Raw genomic sequence first — 12,034 nt, forward strand, 5'->3', positions numbered from 1 at the left:
ACAGGCTCCTTGAGAGTAGAGACCTGAATAAGGTTTCTGAGAAAAAGCCAGGAAGTTTCTGGTACTGAATTCATGTATCTGTACATGTTAGGTATGAGAGGCAGAAAATATATGAGTTTGTATGGCTTGGGGGACAGTTAAAGAAGATAATACACGCCATTTTCATGCTGCTCCGGCTTTTCTGTCTGTGCTGTTTGGGAGACGCTAGGAGGCTTCCCTGAGATGTCCTCGAAGCCATGCCTTGAAGAGGAAGTGCAGTAGGAACTTTGGTCCTGGGAGGGAGAAACATTCCAGGCAGAAAGAGCAGATGTGTAAGGGCACAGGGTGCAGACAGCCCTGTGACATGGGACTGACGGTCAGACGAGTAGGTTGGATCCAGCTTGTAAAGTGCTTTTTCCCTGAATTTGTCATATAATAAAAAGACACCTTACTTTTTAACACGTTAGTATTCTCAAAGTATGAGAAAGGTAAATGCCATTCTCCTTTGGCCTACCTCCCTTAGGATCTGTTTTTGCCCCTCGTGAAACCCTACATGGAAGAAGACACTTTGGAGTATGTTTTTATTTTTTTTTAATTAATTTTTTTTTTTAAAGATTTTATTTATTTATTTGACAGAGAGAGAGCGAGCACAAGTAGGCAGAGCGGCAGGCAGAGGGAGAGGGAGAAGCAGGCTCCCCGCAGAGCAGGGAGCCCGATGCAGGGCTCGATCCCAAGACCCTGGGATCATGGCCTGAGCTGAAGGCAGACGCTTCACCCACTGAGCCCCCCAGGTGCTTGGCACTGGCCTTTGTCTCTGCGGCAGGGCATGGCTGGGCCGTGGTCTGCAGCCAGGGACACACGGTGACGGCCGGGTATGCAGCACGGTCTGCTCACAAGTTGGGTTTTCACTAGATTCTATTTCCAAAATTTATTTCATGTGGTTATTTATACAGAAATAAATTTTCTTGTGTTTGGTTTTATTTTCAGAGGCACAGTACAGTACCCTCGGCCAACTTTGATTTTGTGACCTTATTAACTTTGGCTCCCTAAATTGGCTCTTTTCTACACCATTATTGAAAAGGGCAATGAAAAGGAAGATTCATTTGCATCATAATATTCACCTGTAAGACTTGGGCAGCTCTATTTTTAGTATAAGGTTCATGTTATAATAAATGATGTATTTCTGTTACTGCTTTTAGGTAAGCCATTAGGAGTATTATGAATTGATTTTTGAAGGCGGGCACGTGGTTTGTACTTGGTGATCAAATAGAAGGTGATGGGTAGGGAGAGAATGTTAGGAATAATGTGCTCCTCAGGCATATATATGTTGGGTATGTATAACAAACTTGATAGGAATTTTGCTCAGAACCATAAATTATTAATGGGTTATTTTAATTAATAGCTAAGAATTCTTATTCTTTAAGTTGTTTTTTGTGGCTTCTGAAATAGTTCCAAAAGGGAAATTAATTACTAAAGAAACGTTTAAACAACATATTTAGAATCTGGTTTGTTTAGGAAGGTCAGCTGCACTTTGAAGAACATCGGTTATATAATGTGACAGATTAAAAAATGGCCATCCACTTTCTAATTTCCAAAATTGTATTGATGAGGGATGTTATGGATTGAATTGTGTCCCCCAAGAAAGATACGTCCTAATGCCCCGTATCTCAAAGTGTGACCCTGTATGGAAATTAGATTTGTTTATTAAGATGAGGTCATACTGAAGTGGGGTGGGCCCTCTTAATCCAGTATGACTGATGTCCTTCGAAGAGGAGTAGGGTGCAGAAGCAAGATGGCCCTGTGAAGACAGAGACTGACATGGGGAGAAAATCATAGGTTGGAGGCAGAGACTCTAGTGATGTATCTGCAAGCCAAGCAATACCAAGAATTATCAGCCATCATCAGAAGCTGGGGAGTGGAATGGAGCAGGCTCTACCTGGAGAGGCTTTACAGTTCTGATGGAGAGTTAGGGGGTGAAGCAGGGCTAGTGTAAAGAAAAAGAATCAAATGGAAAAAAAATAGCAATTTTTAACACCTGAGCAAGAAGAATTGCTCTGAAAAGTAAATGTGATCAGCCATGAATAACCTAAGTGAATGTTGAGGTATCCAAAGTGGCGGTGTGGTTTGGTTGGAAGAGTGAGGAAGAGGTTCTGTGGGTCAGAGGGTTAGGAACTGTCTCCTTTGTGCAGTAGGACGTCAGTAGATAACGTGTCAGTCTGGGGGACTAAGAAGAAGCCGCTTGGAACAAATCACTGTGTCAGTACCAGATTGAAAGTAGTTGCTTCTGGAGAGCGAAATCAGGAGCGGGGAGGGTCCCTTCCCGGGGAAGGGATTCCTGTTCTGTTACAAGCTTTGTTGTCCTACTGTGTGTGTATTTTATACCTTTCATTATTTTACTTTAATGAGGGTGAGTTCGAGTTGAAGAAATGAATGTTTCCTTTGGATGTTAATCTGTCCTGTACCTTTCCTTTCGTCACATGATGGTGGTATAGCTTGGTTTTCTACTCATTTTTGTTTCATTTGTTAATATCAGTTTTTGGTGTCCACTCATATTATTAATATTTGGCTTCTCTGACAGTGATGAAAAACATATTTAAGAAACATGAGTCAGTCCTGTGTTTAGTCTCAGCATAGAGCTCAATTTACTTAATGTCTATAAATAGTTAGCAGATCAGCACCACTACCTGAAAGTTATAAAAGGGGACTGGTCATCCCAGCACCCAAGCAGCAGGGCAGCAATGAGGGTTTATAGCCCCCCACTTGGTCTTCACAGGCAGGATGGACCAAGAGTCCACCGCCTCCTCCTGTAAGTACAGGCCCTGTAAGGTTACATCTTGATTGTCTTGTTTCGTTTTGTTTCCTTTTGTTTGTTTGCTAATAGAGAAGTGAGATACCCACATGATGTGATCAGAATGTATTCATGTAATTTTTTTTTTCCTGACAAATGTCAGGAACATTGTAGTGTTACTAAATGTTATCAACTCAGATCGTTTTCCAAGTCTGCTCTCCCCTACTTCATTGAGTCAAAATTTAAATCATTCTTGACCTACCTAACACTCTCCCGCATAGGTAAAACTGAATGAAATGTATTTTTAAACTTTAATTATATTTTGCTTGCTTTAAAAACAAGAAGTCTTTGCATCTACATAAACTAAATCTATGTCCGAATGTATTTAAGAAAAAGCTATTATCTTTGGCTAGTGCTTTGGGCATCTCTGCATTTGGGGATAGCTCTTTCGAGGAAATAGGTATTTTGGTGGTGGGAGGAACTATTTCTAATGTTCTTTAAATGCTCTTGGTGGCTATAATATTGGTCATTTGCACTATAATTGTCTTTGAAAACATGTATATTTTCTCAGACTTTCAGGTTAATGTAAAACACATATCCTAGCTTAAAAGTTAGTCTGGCAGAATTTTTGCGTAGTTCAGAATTCAAGCCCTTGTATTTTGAAAAAGTCTTCAGATGGTTCTAACGGTGAGTAAGAACAGTTGTAGACAAAGCTCTGGGAAGAAGAGTCATGTGCGTTTCCTGTCTGTGAGTCGGCAGTGATGTTTCTAAGAAAAGTAGGGTTTATAAACTTGGAAACTGTCCCCTAAAAAGATAATACAGATGTCTTGCTTTAGAGGTCAAAACATAAATGTCAGGTTTATATATTGTCCAATTTAGGTGGCAATTATTCATGCTACTAAAGATCTGTAAGCCTGTGATTTTCTTTTTGACACACTACTTTGGGAAATATATTTAGATGTGCATCTTTTCAGTGAGCAGGCTAAAGATTAGCCAGGGACTCTTATCACCTCCTTTTTTCCCCTTCAAATTAAGAAAATAGCAGAATCTCATGAAGCTGTATGAACTGCCTGCTCCACTCACTGTCCGTGAACTTGGAGAATCTCGCTGGCCTCATACTCCTCTCCTACATCAGGAGATGTTCTTGATCTTTAAAGACTGAAAACCCTCGAATAAATTATGCTCTGACATGTGGAATAATATTCCTAAGTCAGGACTCCCTGGCTGTAAATGTCGTTATGCAATAATTCTTAGAGACCTGGCTTTCTGCCTATGGCTTAAGCTTACTTTTTGTGATAAAAGCATTGTGTTACTTGAAGGAGTGGCCGTGAGCTGGGAGGTAAAAACAACAACAAAGGGGCCCCTGGGTGGCTCAGTCATTGGGCATCTGCCTTCGGCCCAGGTCATGATCCCAGGGTCCTGGGATTGAGCTCCGCATCGGGCTCCCTGCTCCGCGGGAGGCCTGCTTCTCCCTCTCTCACTGTGTCTCTCTCTGTCAAATAAATAAATAAAATATTTAAAAAACAACAACAAAACAAATCAAACCAAAGAATGTCAATATGAAATGCAGTGTGGGACACCTGGCTGGTTCAATTGGAAGAGCGTGACTCTTGATCCTTGGGGTCATGAGCTCAAGCCCCACGTTGGGTGTGGAGATTACTTAAATAAAGAAAAGAAGAGAAATGCAGTGTAGTCTTAGGATACTATATGGTGTAGCTGTATTAATGATGTAGACTCTGAATATTGATTACACCAGGAATGTGTATTCTCCTGTGGTTGTGCTGGGAGAGGCTTGGGTGTGGTGAGGGAGCCATAGGAGTTACTTGTAGGCAGTATCTGAAGTTAAAAGAAATGTCCGAAGAGTTGACAGTAATTGGAAACAGGGGTGGGAAGGTTAGAGCAATTTAACTGTTGGTTTTTGTTAATAAGCTTTATGTACCTGTATTACGTTGATAAGAATAAAACGAAAGAGGTGGCATGGAAACGGAAAAGGGCCTAGGAACTTGTATCTTTTCATCCTAGGTTTCTTGGTGAGCTGTCGTACTCCGAAGCTAAACAGTTTCCCTTAGCTTCTGGACAGAGGTATATTCTAATTAGAATAGTTCTGGTGTATCTTTCCCTTTTGGACCACGTAGATTGTTTCGAGTATCACATTATAGAGTAGGCTCGCATTTTTTGACACATACGGTGTGTTTTAAATGTAAGTCCCAGCCGAGTTCATTTATTAGAGGTCATTACAAAAAGAACCAACTCTTCTCTGATTTATTATTGAGAACATCCTTGTGAATACCCCAAATTTTTACCTTCACTCCTGAAGCAATATTGTTACCCCTCAGAAGCTGTGGTAGCTGGTGCTTTGTCTGGCAGCATTGCCCTAAAACTCTGTAGCCGGTATGTGACCCAGCAACTGCTCGCACTGAGTACTGCTCTAGGCACGCTGCCCCCCGCCCCCCCATGCAGGTACCGTTAAGGACGGGGATAGGCCTGGAGAGAGCCTTCCTGCTTTTCTGAGACAAGGGGGATTGGCTCACTTGTCAAGTGGGCTTTTTCCTTCTTATAGTCTGTTTAGGAAATATGAAAGGGAGAGATTTCTGGAGAAATCTTAGTGGCTTCTTGGTGGTGCTGGGAGGGACAAAGCCTGGCCATCCATGCTCTGTCACTTAGGTCTGCCTCTCCAGGGACCCAGCGGTTTATTAGCCAGTCCAAGAAAAGTCCTTATGTGAAATTCCTGACTGTAGCTCACATTAATTGAGTGTTCTTATGCCCCAGGGACTTTTTAAAGAGATTTTTAAGGCATTGCTTCATTTAATCTTACCCACAATGCTATGAAATATGTGTAACAGGGGGCGGTTTTTTATTTTGGGGAGAGTTAACTTTTATAGCAAGACTGTCGTTTAGGTCCAAGTGGGTACTTGGAGACATTTGCTTGCTCTGTTACGTACATGTATGGAAGTTAAAAGCAGACTGTATGTTTCAGAGCCATATACATTGGGCCTCTTTAGGTTTGAATATAATCACGGCGTTTGAAGTCCTAGAGTGAAAGATTTTTAATTTAATTGCATAAATACTGAGACATTCCATACATTCTTAGACAAGGAGATTAAAAGACAGTGTTTTTCTCATTGATCTTCAAATTTAATAAAGTGTTAAATAGGATTGAGAAGGATAGGTCTTGGCAGAAGGGGTAAATTTAACAAAGTGATCCTGAAAATTACCCAGAAGAAGCTAAGTATCTGAGAACCATCTAGAAAAAGTCAAAAAGAAGAGTGATGAGGATAGTTGCACCCTACTAGATATTTATTTCAGATGTCAAAGTATCAAGGTACTGGTGCTGTACTAAACAAACAGATCCAGCAACCGAAACATTCTGGAATTTCAGTAACTGTTAACCGACATAAAGGTGACATCCTAAATCAGGGCCATGAGCGACTCTAAATGGTGCTGTGACGTAGCTCACTCAGTACCACACATCCCAAACCCAAGATGAATTTCATATAAACTAAGGATTTTGTTGTAAAAAACATGTAATCATATAACCTTGTTGTGAGAAGGGGCCAAGAAAGATCGCAAAGGCAGGTCACGTAGAGGAATACCAGCACTAGACTTTCTATGTAAAAGTTACAAGCCAGATCACAACTTTAACAAAGTTAACACATTACGGTTTTTAAATGAAACTTTAAAAATCAAAGGCACCTAAAAAGCCATACTAAAAGTTAAAAGTACATTATGACCAGCGTTTGTGACAAAGGGTTATTACCTTTGATAGAGAAAGGAGCTCTTCAAGTGAGTAGGGAATATGATTCTGTCCCGAGCAAGCCAGTGGGAGAGCACGCGCGGCCGTGTCTCTCGGTGCGCTCTGAGAGGGCAGGACGCAGGTCGTCTGTCTGGGAGCAGGCTCTCCGCTGCCGCCATTGGAAATGGTGATCGCATTCGGTGTTGGAGAGGAGAAAGGGAATTCCCATCTGTTGGGCTGCTGGGGAGCCCAGCCCCCGTGCCTGAGCACAGTTTGGAGCCATGTATCCAGAATCTCAAGATACGGTAGCTTTTCCCCTAGCCGGCCTGTCGGTAGTGATCCTTCAGCTGCAGTAGGGACAGGACTCGAAAGGAAACGATGCCCACTGCTGTCGAGCTTCGGCTGTGGCCAGCCATGGTGTTTCCTCAGAGGAGCATCTGACACAAGGACGTGGCCTTCATTTATTGTAGCACTTCCCCCATGAACAGTGCAGAGTGGAGCGAGACGCCAGTGTCCTGTGCAGATGGTCTGGCTACGTCGCCGTCATGTGTGTCCCGTTTCTTCACTGGCAGATGTGGGTTGCGGGATCCAGCCGCTTTGTGTCTGCTTCACGACCGAGGCGCGCATAGGTTCATCTCAGGGACTGGGTGAGTGGCCCTTGTTGCACAGTTCTGATTTTTTCAGTATTTAAATTTCAGGCAGCTGCAAGAGCAGCAGCGACAGAAGGAGCTGGAGCGCGGGGAGCGCGGGGAGCGCGTGGAGCGGGAGCGCCTGGAGCGTGTGGAGCGGGAGCGTGTGGAGCGCGTGGAGCGGGAGCGCGTGGAGCGCGTGGAGCGGGAGCGCGTGGAGCGGGAGCGCCTGGAGCAGGAGCAGCTGGAGCGCGAGCGGGAGCAGCGGGAGCGCGAGCGGCAGGACCGGCTGGAGCGCGAGCGGCTGGAGCGGCTTGACCGGGAGCGGCTTGACCGGGAGCGGCTTGACCGCGAGCGGCTGGAGCGGCTTGACCGCGAGCGGCAGGAGCAGCGGGAGCAGCGGGAGCAGCGGGAGCAGCGGGAGCGGCAGGAGCAGCTGGAGTGGGAGCGCGAGCGGGAGCGCAGGCTGTCGGCTGGTAAGAAGTGCGCGCCTCGTTCTGCCGCGGGGGCGGGGGGCGGGGGGCGGGGCGGCGGGGGGGGTGCAGGCAGGCAGGACGGGCGGACAGGGCAAACGGGCAGCACTTGCTACTTTGCCAGTTCTTAGTCCTCTCTGTGTGGCACTTACTGCTTGGAGACTTAGGAAAGCTCTGTGTGGTCCGGCTTTCTAATTCTTCTGACTCGCTCTAAATTGGCTGTAAAGTGCAAGTGTCTTTTTATGGGAAATGTTTTATATCGGGTGAACTAGGAATATATGATCCTTCGGAGGCTGCTTAAACTGTCCTGAGTCCTATAGGATTCAAGAAGTGTGCTTGACGGCACTCTAGAGTTGTTCGAGGAGGAAAATACCCTCTCTACAGCTGACTAGTATTTTATGGATGTCCCAGTATTGCAAACTTTTAGTGAAAATCTCCCAAGTCTGGTGGAATTTATTGAAAGACATAAGGGTTAAGAGAAAACTGAAAGTTTGAGACATACGTTAAAATTGACATTGATTGGAATAGGATTTAAGAAATTTTTCTATTCCATATGGCCTGTATCAAAGGTCTCAGTATGGTTCTCGGTGTGGTCGATTGGTTCGTTGTTTGCAATAATTTGTTTTTAACTGCCTAATTATTTTCTGGGGTGATGGCCAGCAGAACAACACTTATCCACAAATAAGTATCGAATAGGGGGTTCCTAGCCCTTTATAAAACTTTTTACCAGTTTCGCTATTTGTTGTTCTTAAAAGACCAGCAGACGTAGGCTTCTGTTTGTGGTCCTATTCATGTAATTTTAATGTCCTTTTAGTGGGCTAAGTAATGAGACTCAAGATACAGTCTTGTTCGTGCAAAGGATAAGCTAAGCCATTTAATTTATCCGTGTGCTTATCAGCTAAAAAGAAAACTGAGTTCTTCCTCCTCTGGGTCTCAAAATGCACGAACAAGTTCCCACGTTGTCGGGTGAGGTCAGTTCTTGCACACGTGCTTAGTTCGTGGGTACGAGCTGTGGTCTGCATGTGTACATTTTGTCTGAATGCTGGTTTTGTCGCTTTACTAGCTCCCTTTTTCTCTCTCCTTTTTTACCCTGTCCTTGCTGCTCCCCACCTTCTGTGCAGCTCCATCCTCCGACAGCTCCCCGTATAGCGCGCCACTTCCTGAGTATGCCAGTTGCCAGCCTCCTTCGGCACCTCCTCCATCCTATGCTAAAGTCATCTCAGCTCCAGTGTCGGAGGCCACTCCTGACTCTGCTGTAGTGACCGCTTTGCCACCTCCTTCCACACCCCCTACACCACCACTTCGACACTCAGCGACACGTTTTGCTGCATCTGTAGGTTCAGCCTTCCACCCCGTTCTTCCCCATTACGCTACAGTTCCTCGTCCTCTGAACAAAACCTCTCGGCCTCCTTCTCCTGCGAACACACCCTCTTCTCAGCCTCCGGCTACGAAGCCCTGTGCCTGGTCTACTTCCACTGTCGCGCCCCTCCCTCCGTCTCCTCCAGTAATGATTAGCAGCCCCCCAGGCAAAGCGACCGGTCCGAGGCCTGTCCTTCCTGTTTGTGTCTCTTCTCCTGTGCCCCCAATGCCTCCGTCACCAGCAGCACCCAATGGGCCGCTTGACTCTGTCCCGTGTCCGGTGTCCCCACCGCCTACCTCAGGGCCAGCAGCGCCGCCGCCTCCACCTCCGCTGCCTTCCCTCGCACCGCGCTCACACTGTGGATCGCAAGCCTCTCCTCCTCCAAGCACCCCTCTTGCCTCAACTCCCTCATCCAAGCCTAGTGTTCTCCCTTCTCCCTCTGCAGCTGCCCCTGCCTCTGCGGAGACTCCTCTAAACTCTGTGCTGGGGGACTCCTCTGCTTCTGAGCCAGGCTTGCAGGCAGCCTCTCAGCCGGCCGAGACTCCAGCCCAACAGGGTAAGGATTCCGTTGTTGCTACTGACAGCGCACCCTGGAAACGTGGTGTATCCGCGGTGGTCACTGCCTAGAGGCACGGGGAGGGTGGTTCTGGTAGGTGAACAGCCCTGTGTCACTGTGCCCAACCCTGTGTAACTTAAACAAGTCCAAGATGAGTGAGGCTCTTTCTGCTGGATTAAGTATGGTCGGAGGATCAAGGTGGGGAGCGTCCGCACTGCTTTGGATTTTCGTGTCTTCCGCAGTATTGTAGCCAGAGGGGTGTTCGGCATTTGAGGGCCTCCGCAGCACATTCCCTGTAAATCTCCACTAGGAAGACGTTACTTGACACATTTCTCTACACGATAAATACATGGCCTGCCTAACTTGTCTTCCTTTACTTTGTGGGAAATTGAGAGATGCTATTTGGTGCCCAACTGAAGTCATGAGATGTGTCATCCTCGAGTCTCCTCCTGAACCGTTCTGATTCTTGGGCCCTATTACATATTGGCCTCTCCTGTATTGGGCTTCCCACATTGGACTAGGTACACCCCAAATCCTGAGGAGCAGCCCTACTTTGCACGAGGGGTGGGGAGCGTTGCAGGCCTGATGTACGCCCCAGGGGATTCCGTGCTCCAGGAGTACAAGAAGTAGTGGCCTGAAGGGACAGTTGGAAGAGAACAAGCCCCCTCCACAGTTACCCCCCCCACTGCCTCCCCTCGCCCCAACCGGCCGTCATGGAAATGGGAGGGAGGATGTAATCGTCTAAGCTTGAATTATTTCTAAGTAGAGAAGGACCTGGTTCCATAAGTGACTAAGAAGACACTTGGCAACACTTTTTTTCAAAGATAGGGTTTAGCAAGAATCACAGGAAGGAATATGACAACTAATTTGAATGTGGAAAGAAACGGTGTCATAGCCTGGATTTAATTAAGTACCCTTCTTTAAAAAAAAAATCTTTGTTCTTAGGATAAGTGATAAGACCTGTTATTGCTGTGTCTATGTTTTTCCCGTTGATGCATCGATTTTGCTTAAACAGAGTCAGAATTCTAGTATGTGCAGACTCGTGTCACGTGATGGTAATGCCGGACAAGGGGGCACAGTGAGCCTGACAACGTTCCGTGACCCACCTGCTGTACCCTTACAAGCCCACAGCCAGAGGGAGGGAGGCAGTCCGTTGCTCTGTGTTCCTCTAAGAGCTGCTGGTGTTTCAGTTTCAAAAAATTGCCCCTCAGTGTGCAAATAACATCTTATTTGTCCTAAAATACCCCTTTAAAAGACTTCAAGGAGGGAGAGTGCCTACTAGCTCGGTCTTCTGATACTGAGTAAGTTCTCGTTCACTCTCTTTGTGATTTTACAGGATCTGGAGACATTTCTCTCTTACCCCTGTCTTCTAGACTAAAAGGAACTTCAAGTTCTGTATCGTTTAATTATTTCTGGTAGTTACTTTCAGGTTGTACTTTGTTCTAGTAGATTCCTTTACTTCAGTGATTCTGTACACATTGTGGTTAAAGGTAGAACATTTTTGAAGATGCTGACCTGGGGACCCGCCCCTCCCTCCTGTTCTCAGTCCAGCCACTGTGGCCATCTGTCAGCGCCTAAATACCGGTCTTCACTATGGTAGGCTTAAGGGTCTCAACCTTTACAGGTTCACACAGACTCTTGGGGGTCTGTTACTTCCAACAGCTCTAACTGCGGTCATACACACAGGCTTGCTTCTTCAGGGGCGCCGCCTCCATCACAGACTTTATAAGCACTTAAACGGCCCCATGAACCCCCAAAGATGTAGCTAGGTGACTGTCTCACAGTTCTGTTAATAAAGCTCTAACACTGAAGTAAGATGTTAGATACTTTGCTTTGCATTTTAGTATCTTTTGAACACCAATCTAGACTTTAAACGTTATGCTAAATGGAACTCATTAATAGGTAGTAAATGTCTGAGGCCACTTAATTTAGCATGGCATCCTGCATCCCTTTCCACAAGATCGCGCCCGCGGCTGTGTTGTTGACGGTCTTATTTAACATCTCTTTCTCTCAGGCGTTGTCTTGGGACCACCTGCCCCTCCACCCCCCCCGCCGCTCCCCACCCCGGCTCCAGCAGCGCTGCCCCCCCACCCGGGGCCTCCGCCCCCCCCTCCGCTCCCCGCCTCGGGGCCTCCGCCCCCGCCCCCTCCGCCCCCTCTTCCTAATCAAGCGCCCCCCCCTCCCCCTCCGCCTCCTGCTCCGCCGCTCCCTGCATCTGGATTTTTTGCCGGATCTGCGTCTGAAGACAATCGCCCTTTGACTGGACTTGCGGCTGCCATCGCTGGAGCGAAACTGAGGAAAGTGTCCCGGGTAAATGCACCTCCACGTCTCTGTGCTTTTCTGCTTGTGCCTATTCTCCCTCAGTAGCTGGGATAGCGGATTTACTGTCTTCTCATTTCATGAACCCTGTGTTACTTCACTGATTAAAAAATTCGAGACAATTTATACTCAAGAGAGAATATAGCTTCTCTGAACCCAGCACGCAGACTCACCACTTCACATTTTACCGTATTTGC

At 46.4% G+C, this 12,034-nt stretch overlaps 1 protein-coding gene across 2 annotated transcripts in view; it reads left to right on the forward strand.

The window, feature by feature from the left end:
* ENAH (ENAH actin regulator) overlaps positions 1-12,034 on the forward strand; it is a 150,610-nt gene that overhangs the window by 122,361 nt on the left and 16,215 nt on the right. The window contains exons 6-8 of one of the 2 annotated variants that reach the window (XM_088017197.1): positions 7,199-7,605; positions 9,408-9,518; positions 11,533-11,828. In XM_088017197.1, coding sequence (XP_087873323.1) covers positions 7,199-7,605; positions 9,408-9,518; positions 11,533-11,828 — 814 coding nt within the window. The remainder of the gene's footprint in view (positions 1-7,198; positions 7,606-9,407; positions 9,519-11,532; positions 11,829-12,034) is intronic. The other variant, XM_088017195.1, reaches the window with a different exon arrangement.

Source organism: Eumetopias jubatus, unplaced genomic scaffold, assembly GCF_037043125.1.
Source record: "Eumetopias jubatus isolate StellerSeaLion01/CBP00866 unplaced genomic scaffold, mEumJub1_p1.0 scaffold_12, whole genome shotgun sequence".
NCBI lineage: Eukaryota > Metazoa > Chordata > Mammalia > Carnivora > Otariidae > Eumetopias > Eumetopias jubatus.